Source organism: Copadichromis virginalis, linkage group LG6 (assembly GCF_057382275.1).
Source record: "Copadichromis virginalis isolate Kocher_CV1m ecotype Utaka linkage group LG6, C_Virginalis_male_GT1.1, whole genome shotgun sequence".
Classification (NCBI taxonomy): domain Eukaryota; kingdom Metazoa; phylum Chordata; class Actinopteri; order Cichliformes; family Cichlidae; genus Copadichromis; species Copadichromis virginalis.
In genome coordinates, this window is record NC_140623.1 from 5,788,158 (window position 1) to 5,813,345 (window position 25,188).

The 25,188-nt window shown below is 43.8% G+C and overlaps 1 protein-coding gene and 1 long non-coding RNA gene across 3 annotated transcripts; one reads left to right on the forward strand and one right to left on the reverse strand.

Moving 5' to 3' along the window:
- On the reverse strand, positions 1 to 24,952 carry LOC146707030 (dual specificity testis-specific protein kinase 2-like). Its single transcript, XM_085458349.1, has 10 exons — positions 23,858 to 24,952; positions 11,345 to 11,466; positions 10,671 to 10,719; positions 10,053 to 10,199; positions 9,809 to 9,891; positions 9,354 to 9,444; positions 7,162 to 7,245; positions 6,768 to 6,854; positions 6,573 to 6,666; positions 1 to 5,312 (listed from the first exon to the last, which is right to left on the reverse strand). Exons 1-10 carry the CDS (start codon positions 24,062 to 24,064, stop codon positions 4,075 to 4,077), a joined length of 2,202 nt encoding a protein of 733 aa, XP_085314475.1. The 5' UTR covers positions 24,065 to 24,952; the 3' UTR covers positions 1 to 4,074.
- Positions 1,748 to 7,167, forward strand: LOC146707031 (uncharacterized). Of its 2 annotated transcripts, none has more exons than XR_014920737.1 (3): positions 1,748 to 1,803; positions 2,926 to 3,066; positions 6,613 to 7,167. It is a non-coding gene; the product is annotated as an uncharacterized LOC146707031 (long non-coding RNA). The 2 variants fall into 2 exon arrangements; XR_014920736.1 differs by lacking the exon at positions 1,748 to 1,803 and adding an exon at positions 2,635 to 2,681.
- Positions 24,953 to 25,188: the final 236 nt, after the last annotated feature.

Genomic DNA, 25,188 nt, shown 5'->3' on the forward strand with positions numbered 1-25,188 from the left:
CACAGTTATATTTGTTTATTACCAGATGATTGCACACAGGGTTCTAGCTGTACAGCAGGAACAGAACTTGGAAATAAGGTAAGAAATTAAGGGATAAACGATTATCCTGTGAGTATACATCACTCTACCTTTCGCTCCAAAGCACATACACACACACAGTGTGTGAAATGATTTGTATAATAAATATGCATACCGGTTTCATGTTTTCCAGTTACAACAGTGTAATCAAAATGAACATGTAGATAAGTAACATGCACTGGAGGATATCTGAGCTGGGTAGTTTGTTGAGCCAGAAATACATGCACACGCAGATAAACATAAAAAAATCAGCTGTAGCACAGATTTAAATAAAGCCCCATCTAACAGAAGCCTGGTGTCTTACTGCAAAGTGCTCCACGCTCAAGTGCAAAAATAAAGAGTCTAAATGAAGAGCTTCTTCCTTCAACAAATACCAGTCTCTCCATCTCAAACACACATACACACAAATGTGTACTTCTGTAAAAAACAAAACAAAACATAGGAAGCAGGTCATCTTTATTAACTTTATAAATACTCCCCGTCAGCTACAGTCACACAAAGTCAAAAGCATGTGGTTATCTTCCTGCGTCCAGACTGCTGGGAGCAGTAAGGCTCATCACATCTTCCAGTTTGTGGCCACTCCGTAGCAGCGCTGTACTGTTTCCATCAGGGATGCTGCATCAGAGCTGCAACGCACGTTCATCTTCCTCTTTACATGTCAGCAAAATGAGGTGTACAAATACAGCTCCTCCCTACCACACCAAAAACTACAACACAGTTTAGAAGAGCGTCCTGGTTTAAGTCTTTTCTGTAATAATACGTCGTCTAAATCTCTTACAGTCGTCTGACTCACAGCATGTGGACATTTCATTCTTTATACCATCTGCTTGTCACCACACTCAAAATCTACCAACCACACATCAAATGGTTTTTGACAATGGTTTGGAAACTATTCATAAAAGCAAATATTTTGGTCTCTATGGATCGTTCCTACCTTCATAGCTGTATTGCAAGTGAATTTCCGAATAACTCCAGTTTTATTAAGGCTTAATGTTAGAGGTAAGGTCGCTTTCACTATGTGCTGACACAACCGGCTGTAGCTGGTATCTGTCTGTTCGACCTTACTTCCCCCAGCTGAGTCACTAAAACTGGACCTCTCAGCCGTGAGCGTGCTAATAAAATGATCATGCGGTACAGACTGTATCAGAAGTTCATCCTCCAGCTTTAGTGACTGGAATTCTAATAATATTATAGCCTCTTAATTAGCAAGTATGTGTATCAATGCACCGCATCTATGCATTTTAGCTGATATCTTATTACAAAAGTCTCAGGTCTAAATATGCTAACGTCTGGCTCCAAAGAATCAACATGGCACCAGCCAAAGCACTATAGCTAAAGGCTTTAAAATGAAGAATCCACAAACCAATGGTTGATATCACAGTTGCTTCATCCATCTTTTATATACAATATAAATTAAAGATCGGTGTGTATAAATTGCAGAAAACCAATCCCTACCAACACTCTTTTGCAGGGATTAGTGCTGTCCAAGTTAGTTTGAAGAAATGCAGACATGAATTTTTGCCCTACACTGAACGATAATGGTTGCAGCTGACCATACTCCAGTGGTGCACAGTGCTAGGGATGTAGGTCTGGATATACAAATAATCCTCCAGCATCACACTAGCTATTAGAGGCTAGTATATATTCTATACCTGAGTATCAGCATCATGAAAACTACATTTGGGGCAACCAATGCTAGGAATGGGCTACATAGCTTATAGTAAGGTTAGGATTATGAATCACATTCCTTGGTAAAGCAATTTGACAAACTAACCAGCTGTAACAAACACTTTAGTTACTAAAGCTGATAAAGTAATTTTAAGTTAAGTTCAGCTAAGTTACCATCAGCCCGAGGAGTTTGAATGCATCACTCATCCTTATCCAAATCAAACTAGCATTTTGTTACATGGGCTAGCTTGCAATTTGCACATGTTAGCAGGAACGCTAGTACTGATAAAAAAATAAAATAAAAAAAAAAACAGAGGAAAGACAGAAAAAACAAATGTTCCTACTATAAACTGAATGCCCTGGCAGTAGAATACTGACAGTAGTTTCAGAGTTTACATTTGTGAGAGAGAACTAACATTCCTCTAGCTAATGTTAGCTCACGTTAGCATCCCTGCCAAATTTCTTGTTACTAAGTATAAAAGCTAGTTGTTTAGCCTCAGCTGATTTGCTATTGTCACTAGCAAAATATTATGTGAAGTTACATAAATGTTTTTTTTGTCTTTATGTGAAGTTTGTGAAGACCTTGATGTTTGTTGACATTCCTGGATTTGACTTCTAAGCTAGCACCAGCAGCTCTATATGTAGTGGTTTACACATTTGCCTAACACGTGAATGGTTGTTGGTATGAGACCAAGAGTACAGTCTATCTCTGCCTCATAAAGGGTATAAAATTCTGCCAAATCAGAAACACAGAGCCATCTGCTGTGGCGACCCCTGGTTAATAAGGGAGCAGCAAAAAGGAGCTGTTTCTTTAAAGCTACCCTTAGCTAGTGTTGGCACTAGGAAGGGAAAACAAGCAAGGCACTTGGGAGTATAAGCATCTCATCTTATGGACTTCTGCAGAAAATGGAGGTCTGGATTAAAAAAAGAAGAAGGTGGTAATTTTAATAATATTATTATCAAAATTGGCAGCACTATTGCCTTTCAGCAAGAAGGTCCTGAGTTCAATTCCACCATCAGGCCGGGGTCTTCCTATGTGGGTTCTCCTTAGGTAGAGGCTCCTTCCTCCCATAGTTCAAACACATGCAGTTAGTGGGGTTAGGTTAACTGGTAACTCTAAATTGCCCATAGGTGTGAATGTGAATGGTTGTCTGTCTCTATGTGTTTGTCCTCTGACAGACTGGTGACCTGTCCAGGGTGTACCCTGCCCTTTGCCCTAAGACAGCTGTGATAGGCTCCAGCGACCCTGACAAAGAATAAGAGGATGGATGGATAACCAACATCTAACTTTCTGCATTGGAGACGTTACAGTCCTACAAGGTCTGACATCAGCTGCTTGCACATGAAAATTTCAAGTTTCTAATTAATGTTAGGATACATGTGTCATCAAGGGAGTATGCCAAGTTATAAATCATTTACTGATTAATTACTACTCATAAACACAGTTAGCTAATTTACACTTATTTTATTAGAAAACTGATTTTTCCCAATTCAAATGTATTATTGACACAATCTTTGTGAAAACTAAAACATCTAGAAATTGTCTATACAGAGATGTAAATAAATAATTTAAATAATTTAGCCATTTAGCTCTCGTCACTCATCACTGAGGACACAGTATAAAATATGGATGTAGCTTCCTGTTAGGAAAAATGAAGCCAATGTGGAAGTGCCTGTAAACCTGCATTCATCTCAAGGGAGCCGATGATGATAGCTGTGGTTGCAAAAAAGATTTCCAGTCCTCTGGAGGCACTTTGCTGCCGAGTTCAGTCACTCGATTTGACGTCATACTGAATAAAAAATGGAATCGATTTTGTAAGGTGATTATGCCACGTTTCAAAAAGGAGGATTAGCTCGTTGGCTAATGACTGCCCAGTTGGCAAGTGGATTCAGTCAGGCCTGCCCCTCTTTGTCACATGTCTGGAAACCAGTTCCACATAGAGCGTGTTTGCTTCAGTGGAGATGGGAGTTCAGTGTAAGCCAGACTAGCTGCTCTGTCTGAACGAGCACCATCCCAGAGGCAGTAACGTTAACCCTGACTGGTTAGATGTATAGATCTGCTCAGCATACAATGTTGGAAGTAATAAAGTAAGCAGCTGAACCCTGGCCACCTCTTCCTTTATGCCACCATGCTTCTCACTGTGACAGTTATGTTTAATCCTCCAGCCCAATAGATGGCGCTCTAATCAGCAGTGTGTTAGCACAGGCTACAGTGACTGCACAGCTGCTAGAGTCAGTATTAAGCATTGAGTACCCACTACATTTATTGTTTATGCCTTTGTCCACTTCACTTTGCCACGAGTTCAAAACAAGCACCTTCGAGGATTCTTACGACTGGGCTTCTGGCAGGGAGCGGCCGGGCTCACACGACACAGAGGGCCCCGCACCCACTAATCCATTTGTGTTGTGACACAGTAATGTTTTGGTTGTGACTGCTGACGACGAAGCGCTGCCACCAGTTATGGTACCGTTGAGGTTCCGGTAGGGCCGCTGCCGTGGTAACGAAGCCCTTCTGCGGGGGGCAGGTATGGCAGCTGAACCACGGAGGCACACCGAAGGGAAACTCAGGCCTACCAGGCAGCAGCCTGGACAGGAAATTGCCTCGTCCTGCTCAGAGGGCCCCCTTGGGTCTGAGGACAGGGCTCCACTGTAGTCACTTGAGCGGCCTCCTCGACCCCACTGCACTTGCTGACTGATTACCAGGCCTGAGCCGTTGTTGTTGTTGAGTCGTGGCAGAGGAGGCAAGGCAGACGTTGAGAAGGGAAGCCGCCAGCCCTTGGTCCGTATGGAGTTGCAGGAGGTAGAGGTGAGCAATGGTCTTTCAGGTGTAGCGTTCACGATCCTGTCTGTTGCCTCAGGAGATTTGGTGCAGTCCATGGCTTCTGTAAAACTTATGCTCTCCTCCTCTTCTTCGTCATCTTCCTCTTCCAATCGCTCCAGAGACACCATTTCCAATTCTACAGGAAAACCAGGATCCTCTGCCACCTGTATTTCCTTTCCAAAAGACTCTCTCCTCACACTTGGCTCATGTCTCATGTCTGCATGGTCAACGTGCAGCCTTCCTTGTATTCTCTCTGAAACCTTCGTCCCCTTCCTTGTGTCATCCTTCATATCCTCCCACGTCCTGTGCTTCATGGCCGCCTCTCGAGCGTCCTCATCCTTTTTTTCTTCCTCCCCCGCTGCGTGTCTGGGCAGAGCCACAGTCCGGCTGAGCTCTGGGGTGCAGGGCAGAGACTGGCACCTTCTTGGAGGCACTCTCATCCCTGACGCTTTTTTAAGAAGGTGGGGGGAGGTGCACATGTCAGGAAGTGCAGGTAGGGTAAAGGTCAGCGAGATGACGGACTTGCTGGGAGTGTCCAACAGTTTGCACCGTCCTCCGTTTAAGTCCTGTCTGAGAGAGAACGGGTTGACCCTTGCTGGGGTCCCGAGTAAAGGAGAAGGCAGGCTTCCTGGAGGTATCGTGTCTGACTGGCTCCTGGCCAAGCCTTGCCATAGCTGAGTGTGGTCCGCAGGGTGATAGGGAGAGCTTCGGCATCGGTACGGGCTGACGTCTGCTGCCACAGGCTCTAACCAAGGGAAACAAGGTGGAAGATGGAACAAGAGTCAGAGAGCACGACAGGTCACGAACCACAGAAAATACAAAGACAACATAACGTGTAAGAACATTCTTTTTTTCACTGGCAGCAAGGCGGCATCACCCCGTGACAAGGTCTCGCTATGCTCCTCTGTCTTCTCTTTGCCCTCACCTCCTACCAGCTGCAGCCAACGGCTGCTCTGTCCTCAGCCTCGTTCTGCTGGAGCTCATTATTATTGCACTGGTATCATTATCCCTCGTGTCACTCACAGGGTAACGTCACATCGTTGGGTTCTTTTTAAATTTTTGACAGGAGATAGATAAAACGGAAAATAATACCTCACTGTAACTGCTCTTTACCTGCCTCTTCTACAGTGCTGCAGCTCCAGTGGTGGCCAATGAGCCGGCCCCAAAAGTGAGGCAAAAAGTACATAAAGTACATGCAAATGAAAAATACATGAGTCTGAAAAACAGTCTGCAGTGTAAAGACCTGACTAGGCTCCATCCTGCAAAGCTGATCCATCAGCTTCATTGGTCAGAACACCCTGAGGTCTGTTTGTTTTAATCCGTGTCTCAAAGTATTCAGACCAGCATAAAGGTTTGAGGACCGAGCTACAAACATGTTTATTATTCTGTAAGGTCTTTCCTTGATGTGAAAAAAATATGAGCTATAATTTCATAGTTTCATGTATGTTTCAGACAGCAACTCAACATATATAGCTGTGACTTATTTATGTGCTACAAACATCCTTAAACATCCTTTAAGACTAACGATAGCATGTTAAAGCTTTACGGTCAATCAAAGGCAGCAGGTGAGGTTTTGTCTCCTTGTTCAGAATCCAGCTGTAGTAAATAAAACTAAGTAGAAGCTCAGTTTTCACAAAAACTACAGTTTTACTTTGGATTTTTACTTTTCGAGTTTTTGCTAGAACATGTTAGCATCCCTAACATCATCAGCAGCCTCGTTCCAATGCAGTGCAGTTTTCAGCAGCAGCATGGCAGCTGGGCTCAAGCGGTGACAGCATGTGTAGTTCTGTATTATACATCTTTGTTGATTATAACATGAGAACAACAATGCAGCAAGATGAAACACGAAACCCGGTTAGCTGTGGCCGTGATGTCTGAACATGCTTCAAAGCATCGCAGGGACACATCAGGGGGTCGGGCTTTAACCTGCTCTAAGACCCAGAGAGAGTGAAACATTCAGAACAGTAGAACTTTAAAAATAAGTAGATAAAAAGGGTCTTTTTACCAAGTGCAACAGGCGTCTCTCCCTGCTGCTCTCTCTCCAGGGCCTCCAACGTGAAGACGATGTCAGAGAACGAGGGTCGACTCTCTGCATTCATCTGAAACGACACAGACGAACAGAGCCACGGTTTAGGATGCAGACAAAGCTTCAGTAGCTCCCGGTCGTGTTTGGGTTGTGACACGCTGTGCGTATACTTACGTTACAGCAGGTCACGGCGAGATTAAAGAATGCTGGTGGGCAGTCCCCGGCCATGTTCTCGAATGCATCCACATCCAAACCAAAGTCCTAGAGACAAACACACAGCTGGGAGAGTTAGCAGTTTCAAAATGCTTCAGGTCAAAGCTTTAGCCTGGATTAGGTCTGACATGTCCCACGCCGTATGACTGGTTTTGGGTATACGTGAGCTAACCCTGTGTATCTCTAGCTCAGGTGGGCCGACTACTAATTGGCAGGTTGGTGTTCAGCCTGCATATCACAGGACGCTGAACCTCCAGTTCCTCGATTGCATCCCTCACAGTGTGAATGTTAGATAAGGTGCAGAGCAAAGTGCTGTATGAATGTGCGTGACTGTGGGGACAGATTTATTTCCTACCTCTGTCCTCGGTAAAAAATCAGGATCAGCTTCAATCCGGCCAATGATCTCACACAGGATGATGCCATAAGCAAACACATCCACCTAAGAGAGAGGAGGTCCCGTTAGTTCTGGCTGTGTTAGGGCTCCAACTAGATTTCATACAGAAGTAAAATTCAAAACCAGACGGATGAAACTAACTCTTAACATCATCAGATGAACATGATCAGTTCCATGTGAAACAGGCAGGTATTCACTCATACAGGTCGAGGTGGCAGCATCGTGCCCTGGAGCTAGGTTGCTGCCAGTTGTACTGGAAACAACCTGCTAATAACAAATTATTCAACTTCACCAGTTGAAACATGGATAACAAACATACACCAAAGCTACTTTTGGAATTGATAAAACAGGAGACTAAGCTTCTGGAACAGCATTCCCAAAGCCCTGAAATCAACCTTATTGGAAACGTGTGGACTAAGCTTAAAAGCGGGACTTTGGCAGGAAACCAACTCACTTAAATGAGCTCTATGAAGTCTGCCAAGACCAAAAACAAACAACCTGGAGAATTTGGGGGCAGAGTCTAATGGTTGGTAACTTTAAATGCAATTACACAAACATGACCTTATGATTGACAGTTACACTGTGGTAGATTTCATTTTACAGTAGGTTTGTCTGGGAAAGTTGTTAGGCTGCTTTGGTACAGTTAATGTTAAGTAGAAGTATCCATTCAGTGTGGCCCTTATTAAGGTTTCCCCAGTCTCATGTTTGGATCGATATCTGTGATCCGGATGTAAACGAACTGATCAGGTCTTTGATGACGTGCTATGATGTGTGCATTGATTCTGACATGGAGAGCTAAGATGAGACGACGGCAAAGGGCTGTATAAATGTTATTTATACAGCGTCAAATCAGAACAACAACTGCCTCAGGGTGCTTTATATTATAAGGTAGAGACCCTACAATGATATGACCTCTATGAGCAACAGTGCTTTGGCAACAGTGGGGGAAAACCCTCCTTTTTAACAGGAAGAAACCTACAACAGAACAACGCTCTGGTAGCAATCTGCCGTGACTGGGTGGGTGGGGGGTAAGACAAACATACAAAGGGATCTTTTAGCTGCTTTGTATGTTTGCAATAATGTCTGCAATAAATTTCATCTTAACTGCAAACTCGACGTGGCTGAAAGAGGAAACGGCAACGATGCGTTTCCTATCAGCGTCTGACTCTGACTGGGGTCCCTGTCAGCTCAACTCCACATGCAATTGGTGAACGGTGTTGAACTCAGAGTGAGATTAAGAAGGAACATTTCAAACTAAGAGAAAGGAATAACCTTCATTTTTGGTCATCTGTTGGAAGAACGCTCAGCCACAGACTGTGGAAACACTTCACACATGCTTTTATGGTTTCAGGGGGAGTCAGAACTGAATTCTGAATCTATTACTTGTTGTAACTTTGTTGCGATTTATTGTTTTGATAACAGCATTTTGGTTATGTGGTAAATGATTTCTTGCCAGCCACATATTTAGCGAGAGCTGTTAATTATAGATTTCATTTTCTGCCAAAAAAGAGCATTTAATACTTATTTTCATTCGAGACTTCATTTCCCAGGATCCTTTGTTGTAGAGATGGAAGTTATTCATATTTAACTAAAAGGTTTGCGGGACCCATTATGATATGTTGCTCTGATGTTGGTCAGTTTTTGTGTTGTACACCCTTTTTCGAAGTCTTATATAAAGACTATCGCTTCTATAACTGATGTCTGACCCATTTTTCTTGGATCAGTGGATTTGCCACAACATTATGTGGCTTTGCTTGGCTGCTTATACTGAGAAATGTTCCTATAGTTACACATTGTTGTAGCAGCTGCTAGTTACAGCACACAGTTAGCACAGTTGTAAGCTAGCCCCAACCCATCATATGTGACTGTGTGAAAGGATACTGGTCACTCAGTATCCTGCGTTTCTACAAACGCACAAAGACAACACAAATACCAACATATTCAAAATAACAAGTTCAAATAAAAAAAGAAGAGAAAACAGAGGGTAAGACAAACACGAGGAATCCAGACAGTCTGTTAACATCAGCTAATATTAGCCACTGGCTCGTACCGAGTAAAGAGTTCATTGCTTATAATTAAATAAAGGAAGGAGGGTCACAAAAAGATTACACTCTAATACTGTACTCCAGTTTTACAGAACCAAAGACGCTCACCTTCTCGTTGTAAAGTTCTCCTCTCAGAACCTCAGGGGCCATCCAGTACGGAGAGCCCACAATGGCCAGAGGCTGCTTCTCTGAACCTTCACTGTAAAGAGAGGGGAGTGGACCGGTCTGTCATTAGGAACCTAATGTGAATGCTCTTCATGATCTATCTAATCACACTTAAAAAATCCTGCCAATGATCACTTTGTAGATCATACATGAAAACAAGGAATATAACGTTTGAATATTAATTCCCGTTTATTTTAACGTGAGAACGATCAGAGCTGGAGTGGAGAATCGCTGGATTTGACTTTTTAATAGAAGGTTACGATGTTTCCACTTTCCTTTTAATGTCTGGGACACATTCTGGTACCTGTGCACAAACAGACCACGCTCTCTAACACAGACAAAACAGCTGCTTTGATCAAATTTATAGAAGCTCAGGAGAGAAAAGATTTGTCCTGCACCTGTAATCAGGGATCTTCTCTGCCAGGCCAAAGTCTCCCACCACAGCAGTGAACGTGCCATTCTCACAGCGAACCAGACAATTCTGCAACAGATAAACAGTCGAGAAATGAATATATGCAAACAACAGCTGGTAAAAACAGTCTCATTCTATAAAGAACAATGAGAGAGACAGAAGTACAATTTAAAAAGTTTCATTTTTGTCGTCGCTTTCATCAGTGCAGGTACGCGACTCGTGTGCCGTACCTTGGATGTGAGGTCCCTGTGGAATATGCCCTTACTGTGCAGGTACTGCAGTCCTCGGGCGATATCCAGAGACAGAGCCATCCTGACTCCCCACGACAGATACAGGTCACTGTCCAACAGCTGCTCCAGGTTACCCCCGTTTATGTACTGCACAGAAAGAGACGATAGGGTGAGCCAGACACAAGCAAGATCCAGAAATGCTGCAAGCTCATTTATCTCAAGAGGGAAGCTGTCCTGTGGTCTGACCAACTCAGGTGCCATGTCTCCCACTGTAAACCAGTCAGGGGATTCTTCCCAGCACACAGTTTAAAACATGTGTCCCAACCTCAGACCTGCTACCCAGTGCAAGAATTCACTGCATTAAGGAAAATATATGAATCAGGAAAGCTGCCCAAACACATGCAGAGCTGCTAAACGTGGGCTGGTTTAATCCCCTGGTCCTCCGGGGACCCTGATGGGCCTCTCTAAATGGGACTTAGCATTTCTTGCTTTTGAATGTTTGAATGTCGTCTTTGCACAACTTCTAAATGAATATAGGAGGAGAGACATGAGAATAAGGTGTAGCTGTGGAAACCTGGAAATGTTGTCAGCACGAAGAGGACAAAACAAAAGTCTTACCTCAGTCAAAGCGTGCAGCTGACCTTCATGCACACAAACCCCGAGAAACCTGACAGGAAGTCAAGAAACACGATTTAATCACTTCTACGTGTCAGTAACCATGGCGCCCATCCATCGATGGACAGCTTGGAATGTGTTGATGTGGCACCCCCTTGTGTCCCTCAGAGGAACGACAGAACATTTGTGTCACAACTTCAAAACTTTAGACTTTGTAAATTGTTATTATTACACATTTTAAGCTTCAATATGATTTGTTTTTGATCGGCCTTTTATGAGGGGAAATGAGATTTCCATTTTAAAGTCTACAAAAATAAAGTGTAAAAAACCTTTTTTTGATTTTTTCTTTTGAGTGAACCTGTTAAAATGTGCTGAAGTTAACTCTGGCAAAGGTCTTATTCATGCAATAAATATAGAACAAACATTAATGTACAACATATACACAGTGCTTTTAAAAGCTATTTGCCCCCTTGCTCATTTGTATCTTTTTGGTATATGTCACACTTACATATTTCAGATTATCGAACAGATGTTAATATTAGACAAAGATCAGCAGAGTAAATACAAAAAGCATTTTTTAAAGGATGATTTTATTTATTTAAGGGGCAAAATGTTCTTCGAATCTCACTGTAATCAAAATCGAACACTGAATTTTTAATCAGCACATTTACACCTACCTAAGAATGTTGGGATGGCACAGCCTGTTCATAAGCTGCACTTCTCGTAGCATGTTAGCTTTGTTGCTAGCCAGCGTGTTCATTTTCAGTGCCATGACCTGCCCTGTGATCCTGTGCTGCACCTGGTACAGAGAAAGAGAAAGCCAAAGGCAGAGAATGATTGTTCACAGACTAACAGTGTGAACGTCTCTCCACCTCTGCTTCAACAAAGTCTGCCACAAAACCTCAAGTTGTGAAATTTAAGACCAGCATGTAACACAATCCTGTAACGTTGGACCCCGAGAACGCTGATTCTGTTCATCTGAATGTTTCATTGGGAGAAACGTTTGGTACAAGTGACTCGTCACAGCTGCACATTTTAGCACAATAGCCTCACGAGGCCATAAACTCGGTCTCCCTCGCCTTATTTTGATACGTACAGTTTGAGCTGCAGCTACAGTAGGTCATGTGGTCACCAGGGTCACTGACTGGTGCTTGCAAAGTTGATACAGTGTCTGCACCTCCAAGCACTTGCATGCGTTTGTGTTTGTGTGCGTATATTAATAGTACAGCTAATAGGCTTTCTGGATTTCCCATCACTCCTCCTGATCTGCACAAATCCACTGGGCTGCTACTGAGCAGAGCGCATGTGTGTGCACGCACGCACACACATACACACAACCAGTGCTTGTTAACAGTCTGAATGGCCCGGGAGTCTGGAGGTGTGGGACCTGATTGACCTAAAGCCAACCAGGGGGCAGCGGGTCAAACAGGTGGTGGGCGGGGTGTAGGGGACACCTGTGATGGCCCTGGTTTACCTGAGACAGGAGGACCTGGTGATGGCCTCCAGGGGGGGCAGAGGGCAGCCAATGACTTTTTAGGCGGTGTTAATGACTCTCTGTGCAGCCTTCCTGTTCTCAGTCGTGGCTCCTGAGTATCAAACACCACTGAGGAGCTGTAGAAGGCCAGCAGCAGCTCCTGGTCCAGGTTATTTTTCCTCGGGGGAGGTGCAGTCCCTGTAAGGCCTTCTTTACTGGGTGATAGTGTTGTGGGTCCAGCTGAGATCAGCAGAGATGTGGGTGCCCAGAACCCACCAGTTCTCCACTTATAATGAGAGGGGAGTGGACCTGTCTGTGCCTCCTGAAGTCCATTATGAGTTCTTTGGTTTTAAGGATGTTTAGCTTCAGGTTGTTCTCTACCTCCACCCTGTACGCCAGCTCACCTCCATCAGAGATGCTACTGTTGAGTTGGGTGCTGTGATTGGACCTTCAAACTGACAAGAAGGAGACTTAAGTCCTGATACTGATAGAACGTGTTTATTGTAAAGTAAAAGTGAAAACATATGAAATAAAAACTGTTAAAGACTAACACTGCAGCAGCTGTCTCTGCTCCTCTGGTTGCATTTTGTGTGGTCTTTGTGCTGTTGTTGCTTATTGTGCACTGTAATGGAGTTCTTACATGAATAATATGCTCTGCTGTGTGACACAGAAAATCCAAGAACTCTACTGTAGTTTTATTGGGTGAAATTAGTTAGTAAACATGTTATTACTGTGTTTGCCACTTTCCTAATTTACTTTTTTGTATGTTTGTCACACTTAAATGCTTCAGACCATCAAACAAATTTAAATATTAGACAAAGATAACACAAGTAAACACAAAATGCAGTTTCCAGATGAAGGTGTTTAGCCCTGTGTTAAAGAGTGATCGCCTTCCAAACCTAATAAGTGGTTGGGCCACCCTTAGCAGAAGAACTGCAGTCAAGCGTTTGCAGTAACTGTTAATGAGTCTCTTGCAGCACTGCTGGCCCACTCATCTTTGCAGATTTGTTGTAATTCAGCCACATTGGGGGGTTTTCAAGGACAAACCACCTTTCAAAGGTCATGCCACAGCATCTCAATCGGATACAGGTCAGGACTCAGCCATGCACAGGTAGACTTGCTGGTGTGTTTCGGATCATTGTCAAGTGAGCTTCAGCTTGAGGTCATGAACAGATGTGCGGACATTCTCCATCATGTTTTGGTAAACAGCAGAACTCGTGCTTCCATTTACCACAGCAAGTCTTCCAGGTGCTGATGCAGCAAAACAGCCCCAGACCATCACGCTGACACCAACATATGTTACTGTGGTATGATGTTTTCTGAAATGCTGTTACTGTTACTCCAGATGTAATGGGACACACACCTTCAACATTTGTCTCGTCAGTCCACAGAGTGTTTTTCCAAAAGTCTGGGCTAGGGCTGGGCCATATCGTACCGTTCACGGTAATACCAGTATAATGTTGGGCAATGATAGGAAAATGAAACATGGCGATAGAATATGGGTAAAATGCACAGGCGCAGTGCCTTTGTTTACATACGCACACGGTGGCAAAAGCATGCCGGCGACGCAGAATGAGGAGGGTGAAAGTGGATCGTTGAATGAAACCATGAACCTGAACTGGTTTGTAAAAATGCTGCAGCTTCACTGGTGTGGAACTGGTTTAGCTTTTGTCCATCAGATACACAACAAAGCACTATTTTTGGTAGCGCATGCTAGCGGGCCGTCGTTATTACCGTGTTGTTTGGAAAATACGGCGCACTTAAAATCAATCCTTTGATTTTTCTGAAAGTCGACAGAGCCCCTTATAATCCCGTGTGCCTTATGTATGAACTCTGGTTGTGTTTACTGACCTGGAAACGATTTTATGTGCACGGCGCTCGAAAATCTGTCAAATGTTTCAGTACGACTTTGCTGAGCTACGAAGCCGCACCGCTTGATGGATTGTGGGAGCGTTACGGCTATCGTAGGCGGAGCCTCGCGGAGTGATACGTGCTGTGCTTCAACATAATGTTACCGTATTGTGTGTGTATAAGCTCTTTTTAAGTTCTGTGGATGTTATACATGGTTATGCTGAGGATGTGTCGGCCAGTTTCCACTGGAAATACCTTTTGGTTAAACTGTCAGCGAGGAATTTGCACTGTTACATTTTTATATAACTTTAATGCAGATAAAAAACAGCTGCTTGTTTAAGTGAAAATACATTGATGGTTTTTGCACTAATAAAGTTGTGAAGTTGTAAAGTATTTTGTCTCGTGTCGATTATATCATCAGTTATATCGTTATCGCAAAATATCGTGATAAATATTTTTGGTCACATCGCCCTGCTCTAGTCTGGGGGATCATCAAGATGTTTTCTGGTAAACGAGTCTTTATGGTTCTTTTGCTCAGCAGTGGGTTTCGTCTTTGAACTCTGCCATAAGAAAGACTCTGGGCAATAATGGCCTGGAGTCATGAACACTGACCATAACTCTCTCCTGTACTCACTCTACACCTACGGCTGCACGGCCACTAGCAACTCCAACATCATTGTGAAGTAGGGCTGAACGATTATGGAAAATAATCTAATTGCGATTTTTTGCCCCAATATTGCGATGCGATATGCGATTATTTTTTAAGGTCTTTGTCTTCTGTATTATTAAACAAAGACAAGCAATACATCATATAGTATGGCCAATACTATATTACATTAATTTTAAACTGTTCTTTCCTGGAAGACAGACCTCTGTTATGATGACATGAGGTGATGCATGAATTGATGACTGACATTTTTATTTAACTTCTTCAATCACAACAGTATATTTGAACATACACAATAGTTTATTTTTAGCTTACAAACATCTGAGCATAAAGTGCTGACAAGGAACCCTGGTGTAAACATTAAAATGAAAGTCAGTACAATGTGCAGATTGCAGAAATATACATAAAAAAAATCAGTGGCTTTACCACACTCAGTTTTTCGACATCTGTGAACTACTAGACAGTCATTCAATTAAAAAATAATATTAAATAAATAAAACTAATAAATAAAAAATACACACATCTTACTGATCTCTGCAGTCAGTAACATTACACATAAAGTGCAAACATAATAGCAATTGTATAAACACACACACAAACACGCCTTTAAAATTTAAAGGCCGTGAAATTGGACGGTCTAGTTCTGATTAGCGTCACCGCTGTCTCGGTGGAGTTTAATAAACTCGGCCGTCTGCTTCTTGCTATCTAAAATATAACCAGACACTGGTGTAAATTCTCGACTGTCTCATACTTCTGTTTAATAAGTTTTCTGTTTGACGTTTAGTCAGCTGTGTGAAAACCAAGGAGGAACCCACCCGGGGGATTAATAAAGTTTTATTTTATCTAATCTAATAACTTTAATCTCAGCCAAACCGATTTACTCACGAACAAACAAAACACTGAAAAAAGCCCAACAATAACATTTTTAGGTTGTCTAAGTGACTTATATATTACGTTTAACCCGAGCAGCGAAACTCCGCGGTGATCTGAAAATGATGTGCCGGGAGTTGTGCCGTTCTCGGCCGCATCAGTAACCCTCGAGCTCCCGGCTAGCTGTCGAGCTGGTGGGTAGCAGACGCCTCTGAAAACGTCGAAGCACTTTTGCAAATATGGGATATCTTGATAAACCGAGCAGATATTTGATGTTTACACAGCTACTTTCTCGCCTGAAAATATGTTAAAAGTTTATTTTGTGACCCAGAAAGATTAGTATGAGTAATTTTAAAACTTAGTAGCGGCCGCCATTGCTGGAAACTGGAGTTTGGCTGGGCCGCGCTATGAATTCTGGGATATGGTAGTAATTTGGACAGCTTTCGGCGCGTCGCTGTGACGTAATCGGTCTACAAATGCGGCCTCAGGAGGATGCAGCCCATGAATTTGGACATGTCCAGAGTATAATCGCAGCCTTTGCGGTTAGAAAATTGCACTTGATCATGTCGCGATATTATCGCAAATGCGATATATCGTCCAGCCCTATTGTGAAGTATGCAGAGGACACTACAGTGGTGGGTCTTATCACCAAAGGTGATGAGACGGCTTACTGCTGTGCCATTGAGAGCGTCCTCACTGGATGCATCACCACCTGGTACGGCAACAGCACCGCTTACAACCAGAAAGCTCTCCAGAGAGTAGTGCGGTGTGCCGAAAGGATAATTGGAGGTGAGCTTCCCTCCCTCCAGGACATCTACAGGCAGCGGTGCCTGAAGAAAGTGAGGAGGAACCGAACCAGCAGACAGAGCCTTTTCCATCAGGCCATCAGGCTGCTGAACACTTCATAGACACCTCATCTTCTCTTATCAGTACACTATGCACTCCACAATGTAGATGAATGCCATTTGTCTTGCACATTTTCAACTGCTAACCTCTGTAGATTTAATTTTTAGATCGATAGATCGATAGATAGATATACATATTCAGTAATGCACACATATTCATTCTTATAATTCTCAGATTCCCATCCTTATATTTTGCTTGTTCTTCTATTATTGCATTTTGCACCTCTGTTGCTTGTGAAGCTCACACACAACAATGACACTCGCAGTGCTGTACCAGTGTACATGTGATGTGACAACAAAACTGGTTTGCTTTGATTTTGATTTGATTTAACTAAGGCAAGTGAGGCCTGCAGTTCTTTGGATGTTGGGCTCTTTTGTGACCCGTTGGATGAGTCGTCGCTCTTTCAGCTGTTCCATGTTTTCATCATTGGTGGATGATGGCTCTCACGGAGCTTTAGAAATGGCTTTATAACCCTTTCCAGACTGAGAGATCTCAGTAACTTTGTTTCTCAGCTGTTCCTGCATTTCCTCGGATCGTGGCATGTCGTCCGGCTTTTGAGGATCTTCTGGTCTGCTTTGTCAGGCACGTCCTATTTATGTGATCTCTTGATCTGGAACAGCTGTGGCAGTAATCAGGCCTGGGTTTGGATTTTTGTTCCCCCTTTATAATTAACGCCTTCAATAACAAACTGCATTTTCTATTTAGTTGTGTTATCTTTGTCTAATATTTAAATTTGTTTGACGGTCTGAAACATTTAAGTAACAAACATACAAAAAATAGGACGTCAGGAAGGGCCAAACAGCACTGCAGAAGACCTCATCTGTGTGTAGCATCTACACAGTTTATAGATGTAGCTGACTCATCATGCTTGCTACCATTATTTGATTATTAGAGCTCAGCCACGTTGCTGAATATGCAATCTTAAATATGTTGTCTTTAGCTACAAAACAAACAAAACAATAAACATGGAAGAAGTGCTCCCAGCATGTGGTAAAATTATTAATTACTTTAACAAACATGCATTTGTGAAACTTAAACACACAGTCTCATTTCAAAATGGAATAAAAGAAGTGGACACGATGCATTTGACCCTACGGTCCACCCAGTCTGTCCCCGCTGGTCCCCATGTCCAAACCTAAGAAGACCTGCACAGCAGCCATTGCTTTGCTTTTACCTCTTAACCCTCTCAGGCTCAAATTAAACTTTTTGTTGCTAATGCACAACCAAGTCCTGCAGTGGTACTTCTGAGTAAAAGAAACTCATAATTTATGTATGTGGGGTGATCAGGTTGTTCATTTTTAACTGTTGCAAATCTGCAACGCCTGCCCTGAGAGGGTTAAAATGTGACTTGTCCTAGAGAGCTCTGCACAAGAATTAAAATGTGCACAAATGGCAAATAAAAATCTTGAATTTTTTCCTTTTTAGAGAATGAAACCATGCGCAAACTGAGTTTTCTGGTGAGCAAACAAGAACAAGCTGCAAAATATCCAAGTTTAAGTGTGGAAAAGCATTCATTCATTTAAGTGTGAGACAATTAAACTGGTGACGTTTCCACACTCACGTCTGCACTTTCACACTGACAATAAAAGCTTTTGCTCTTTCTTTGGCTCTGGGGGGTAAATCTTTGGCTTAGAAGAAGAAAAATCTCCACTTTGTATAAACCTCTCCCTGAGCAAATAATAAGGCGTGCTGCTTTTCATGCCTTCACATCTTCTTGAGCCTCCGCTCAGGAGGCGATCACTCATGTACACACACGGTTACCTGGAAGAAAAGTGAACTGTGGTGCAAAAGGGGAAAGTTGTTGATGCCCCTAAATGTGCTTCCATCCATCTTCTGCATATTTGTTATTTCTTACAAAAAGAAGTATTAAAAAAAGAAGGACTGAAATAAAGAAAGAAGGTTTTACACTCGGCTTTTTGTGTAACAGCACCAAGTTTGCAGGCATGCGAGCAGCAGACACAAAGCTCTACACTGTAGTCACACAGCAGCTTTACTTAATGCGATTGAGCTGCTCTACTTTGGGGGAAGTGATGCAGTGCAGCAGGAAACTTCACGCTACAGGTGCAGCTGTTTACAATAATGACACACATGCTCGTAACTATTCTGTCTTTAGCCAGGTTACATGTAGAAATGTCAGCTGTTTGATGAGCTCTGGAAACCCAACCACATCTGAGACTTTTTGAATAATCCTGGTATCAAACCACACGTGTGAAAGTTGACCACACAAGTCTTGGTACCACATTTAATGAACCGTCCCATTTACCCAGGCTAGGACTACAGCAGCTTGTGACCACCCTCGGCTGGGCTTGTGTCTCCTCTCAACCTCTAACCAGTGCTCCTTTGCATGTAAGGCAGACGTCTTATACGCATACATAATGTGATAACAAGAATATGGGGAAATAGTTGATGTTGGAAGCTGGTTGTAGCTCACGCATGAGTATACGACTACGTATGGCTAAATCAGAGTAGCAGCAGGGTAACCCACCAACAGGGTGACGCACCTGTACGGCAACACGTGTAATACAAACAATACCAACAGTGACAATTCTGAAAATGGGAGCAACATAACTTTAAAGGTATAAATAATAATAAACACGTTTTTAGGTAGAGCTGTTTTTTATGCTGCTACTGTTTCTTCAAACTGCAGCGACACACAGATGCATTAGCCTGGTAAATGAACACTGTCCATTAATGCAGATGGATGGGACTGGTAGCATTTGCTGCCTAGCTCCCACATTAGCATTACTGTTGTGCTATGGCAATGATAAGAGACCACTAATGTACAGCGATAACTAAACCTGAAGCAGAAGAGTTGTGTGACTGTTGGTACTGACACTGCTGCACGGCTCCACCGTGGCTGCAACATAAGCTGCTCTATTTCACACTCTTGCCAACATGCACATTGCTCTGGATGCAAGAGTGGATGGAGTTGGTGGAGTATAAGAACTGCTGAGAGGGACCAAGGCCCAGGAGCATCCGAGTGATTATCTTCAACTACACAACAGACGACAACAGCGGCTTCTTCTTTCTTGCTGAGCATAAAATAAAAGTCTACACGAGACAAAAAAAGAGCGAGTGGTCACATGAGGTCATTAAGGTCACAGGTTCGCTGTGCTCGCTCGTAGGAGGCCGTTGGGGTTCTCTCAGTCATTTAAGGACCTCTACCTTACAGCGTGAAGGCCCTGGGGCAACTGTTGTTGTGATTTGGTGCTTTCACAGGCTACCATTAGGACAAGGTGACAACCTCACTGGGGGTAAATATCTGGAACTTCACATCAGCTGTTTGGATGAGAACTGAAACAGTCTTTGGAAAAATAAAAAAAGGATGCTGGCAGCCTTCAGCTTGCCTGCTGTAGGTGCAGCATCAAATATTGCTTGATGTTTGGTAAACCAGGGACAGACCTTGCACTTGCTTACCTACTGCAGAGTAACGGCTATGCAAGGTTTAAGGGAGCTACATCACCAGGCACTAACCGAGGCAGTCGTGTCAGCCTCTATGCTGAGCGTCACTGAGAGCTGTCAGCAGCTGATGCAAACCTCAATCCATGGATGAGACAACATCCAGGGCTGGAGGCATCTGTTGCTCCGCCCCATGGAGTTTTAAATTGCACACATACCATTCACTAAATCTGACCACAGGAAAGTTTCTGTTTCTATACGAGGCTAAAATCAGAAATGTAAAATGTAGATTCAAATCAATGTTTTACAAGCTAACTCGTGTATTTCCGAATAATATTTTTTCTTTTGGGAAATTGTTAAACTGTGTCTTTGCTGAAAAGGAGCTATGGAGAAGTTTGCTAAGATGTCAGTCTGACTTCTGTACAGTCAAAAAGAAATAAAAGCTCTAACACTGACTGACTGACACAGGAACAGCTGTTTCCTGTATTTGAAAACTCAAGTAGTTAATGAGATATTTCCAATTGATGATGCCAAATGAAGAAACATGCTAATTTAAGTGTCCACTGCTACGCTGAATGAAGGCTTTAAAGGAAAACTTTATTAAAAAACGAGGAGCGATCGTCAGTGAGGAATCACTCATCTGTGCTGTTCTGAACATTAACACAAACATAAACACACTGGAGTGAAGACCTGCTGTGAGTGGTTTGCTGAATAGCTGCGATAATGTTTTCTATTCCTGGAAAGGAAGAAGAAAACAAGTCTTAAAAGCTTTGCACATGTTTGGTTTTCCTTTGTCTCCTCAGTTCAATACAATCTCATTTGTATATCACCAGTTTAGAATGGTTCATAATGGTTCCCTCATACAGCACTGAAATCAGATGATCTCCTGCGATGACTGTGGGGAGGAAGAACTCCCTTTTTAAAAGTCAGAGAGTCTCTGATGGCAGCCGGTGCTCGTACTATCTGAAACAGGTTCCATGTAATTGCTAACTTTGAGTTTGATATCAGACCGACAGCAGGACGACTCCTTCTTATGGCAACATTGACGCCAGGTTTCAGTGACAGCGCTTGACAATACCACAACTTTGTCATGTTGGATCAAACAGATACTGTCAAAGTTCAACTTTGACGACATCATTTGTACTAAAAAAAAAAAAGGTGAAATTGCCATAATATAGTATCGTGAGTGAAGTACAGTGATATCGTGATAGCGCTGGCAAAACCTGGGGTAAGTGTCCTGCAGTCACCAGTGAATTTATTGGGGTAGCCCTTCCCATAGCCACAGATCAACTGGCACCAGTTGATGTAAATCTGGTCCGAGTGGGTACCGGAGCCGTAAAACAGGTCCAAGCTTGTGCCTCGAGCACAGCTGGTGCCACTAATAACTCAGAGTTGGACAAGTTGGAAAAACTCCTCAACAGGAAATGAAATCCTCTCAGGAACACTTTGATCAATCAAAACCAAACTGCCAAAATGGGCCTGTGACTCCGCCCACACACATATGCTCTGTTTAACCTTCTGTATCCCACTGTTGACTAATAACAACTGCCACTGGCCGACAAGCGTATACCACAGACACTTAATCATAAATTAGGATTAAAAACAGATATATGTGCATCAAATAGTTTCCATGTTTCCCCGACAAATCAAAACACACTGGCTGTAGTTTGTATCCTGTCAGAAGGCTGTTTAGCTCCGCTGTCAACAAGCCCAGTGTGAAGCATCCATGTCTGTGAGGCAGTGAAACAGGTCAGAGAGCGTCTGCTGCAACGATAACCAAGGGGTGACGAGGATATCCCAAACCGCTGGTCTTACTGAAGCTTTGAGGTGCAGCATCGTCGCTCTGACGTCATCAGCAAGTAAACTCTCAGATGATGTGCCAGTGTAATCAGACCCTTTATCACAAGGAAGTGTGGCTTTTTAAAGACACTGTGGGCTGCATCTGTGGTCCTAGCATCACATCACAGGTGGCTAGCTGTCAGGTTTTTAGAGACTACTTTATTTTCTCTATAGAGAAGGGTTGCACATCTAGTCTGCTGGCAATAACTGCAAATATATCATGACTAAATCATTCTGCATGTTTATGCACAGTTTCCTTCATTACAGCTCTGACGTCAGCTAAGGAGGTAAGGGCTCAGGTCAGGAGGAAGAGAATGAGGTGACGAGGGAGCAGTGGAGGAGGAGTGTGATGAAGCTCATGCCATCCAGCCATGTGTTGTTCAGCCAGCTCCAAACTACACGGTCATTCTCTTTATTATGGTCTTGTGCTGATGATTGACTAACTTTATTATTCAGCTCATATACAATTCAGTTTTATTTACACAGCCCCAAATCACAACAACAGTCGCCTCAAGGCGCTTTATACTGTAAGGCCGACCCTACAATAACACATACAGAGAAAACCCAACAATCATATGACCCCCTATGAGCAGCACTTTGGTGACAGTGGGAAGGAAAAACTCCCTTTTAACAGGAAGAAACCTCCAGCAGAACCAGGCTCAGGGAGGGGCGGGGCCATCTGCTGCGACCGGCTGAGGTGAACACTTCTCCTACACCCCGCCCATCTAAAATCCCACCGTACCCTCATGGAAAATATAAATTAACACTTTTCAGTGGTTTATTCGATACGTTCAAGTGTTTCCTTCAAAGTTCTGGACGCTCTGTGGGAATACTAACCGGGTACAGAGGGTTAACCTGCACCAGTTCATATTTCATTTAGTCTCACAAACACTACAGTGCAGGGACACATGACTGTCACCAAGGGTGGCTTTATGTGCCGTCACATATTCTTTTCAGGTTGTGGATCATGGCATAAGTAATAAATCAATAGCTTATTAGCTGACAACAAAGCATTACTAATAACAACTGCAAACTCACAGCAGGAAGAACATTTTAACTGTCTGATGTCTAATAAACGAATATAACTTAGAGTACGTGACTGAAAATCACCTAAAACTAAACTAAAAGGCTAAAAATGATCCGGGGGAGCAACTGGCTGTATCTATGGCAACAGCACGGCTTCGTAGTACAAGAGTCAAGATGGTGCACTGACCTGTCGGCTCTCCAGCTGTCACCGAGGAATGGAAAACAGAAAAATACAATAAAGACGACCCAGGACTATTGAGCAGCTACGATCCTCTATTAGACAGCGGGCCCATAGTCCTCTCCCAAACATCCAGGTACTAGTCTGGTCCCAGACTTGAACCTTCTCTCGGAGAATAGAGGGGGATGCTGCACAGGGGGAATCACAGCCCTGTCCCAAGAGTTTGAGCTGTACAGCTGCCATCAAATTACAAACGGGCTAATATTTTCCTTAAATGGTCCGTTTTCTTAGTTTAAAAGTTGTATTTCTTTTCTGTGTTCTACTGTGAATAAAGTCTGTGAGTGACAAAACGAATCGTGTCACTGCTAAACCCTCAACTCTCCAAATGTGGTCTTTTTGCAAAGTCTTATTAAAACGTGTGCTCAGAGAATCAAAAATTCACGTGCAGGAAAATTCTACTTCAGAAACATCTATTAATACAATAAATGCCATCCTACTTTCCAAACGCCTGTCAGTCTGCATTAGTTGACAATAAACTGTCCCGCACACCTTTCACCTCCAACATCTAAAGCTAGCAGAAATCTAGCAAAAACAAAAGCAGGACAAACTGATTTTCTCAGCAGAGGAAACTCATCTGTAAAGGCTATAAAGCAGAGCAGGGAGGGCCGGCGTCCTGCAGGTTGTAGATATCACCTGAATCACATGATTAGTTCATCATCAGGCCTCTGGAGAACTTTAAGACATGTTGAGGAGGTCATGTGGATCATCTGTGTTGGGTCAAGAACACATCTAAAAGCTGCAGGACACCGGCCCTCGAGGAGTTCCCCACACCTGCTATAAAGTGTCAGACCCCAGCCACTGTCTGTCTATCTGAATGTGTGGGAAGATGAAGGAAACATGGCTTCTTCACGGGGGGATTATGGGGCACACCAGCAGAGGACTACTCTGACGCTGCAGTTGACTCAGGTGAGGTCACATACCTTGAAGACCTCCGAGAAGAAGCCTGAACCGATCTTCTCACAGAAGAAGTCATCGATGCGGGCCAGGCTGGACACAGCACTCCTCAAGGCTCGGTACGAGGAGGGCCGGATCCGGTTGGGTGCGTGGATGCTATGCAGAGCTGGCTCATCGAGGCTGCCGTGACCCTCCTCAGGGTCACAGAAGCAGCACTCGGAGTGGTAGTCCATAGTGCTGACAGTTCTCCAGATGCTCTGAAACCCTGATTCTCAGACCACCGCAGTCCTCGGGTACGAGGTGATGGTGCCTCCCACCATCATAGTGTCACAGAGACCAATGAGCCGACAGTATTGTTTAACCACGGCGCTGCTGTGGTCGCCCCAGTGTGTGCTGTAGGTTACTGCTCAGTTTATGTCCTTCTTCCGTTACTGAGCCAAACGTCTCATCTGTTCATCACCCCCCCATGCTGCCCCAACAGCTCCTGTCTGACAAAGTTTCAACTCGTTCAAGTCACGCAGTGTTTGGAATTCCCGCTGCCCATGAACGCCTCCTCAGCGTGTGGGTGAGAGAGGAGGCTCGGTTCCTTCCGTCATCCCGCACGTTTGATGGATGCCGCAGTTCCACGGCACCGGGAGCCGGCCATACACGCAGAGCCCTGCGGAAGCATTAAAGGCACATTATTAGGAACAGCAGCCCTTACGGTGGCTGCAGGTGGATTTACAGCAAGAGATCCGCATCACCGCGTATCACTGCGCTGTTTGCGCCGACGAACAAGAGCTCGGGCCCATCTCCGACTGGAACCATGACACCAGCAGCCAGAGTGACCACCACCTCCACCCAATCACATCGGGCCGGCTCCACCAGACTGCCTGACTAACTAAGACTGACAGGCCCCGTTAAACCTGCTGCTTTAGAATAAAGAGTCCCGCTGATGCAGCGTGCTGAGCCTCCCTGTAATGCGCCTCCCTCGCTGCTGATAACGGGAGCTTCCACAGGCACAGGTAGACACGTCGGTGTGACCGGGGACGTCCTGCGCTCCGAGGACCGGAGCATCTGCTGCTCCTAATCCCGTGTGTCTCCGTGCTTCGCCGGGAGCAGGCTGGGACGGATACCACAAACGAAAGTGGCCGAACCAAGCGCCCGAGAGGCACTCGGACTACTTCCTGCTCGACACTTCACAGCAAAACTCTTAATCGAGTATTTATTCAGTGTGTGTGTGTGTGTGTGTGTGTGTGTTTGATGGATTAGATTGAATATACAGCAACAAAGCCTAAGCTGAGTTACTGAGTTCTGCGGCCAACAACACAAACGGAAGGTTTGCAGAGACAGAGGGACTAACTAACGCTACAAAACA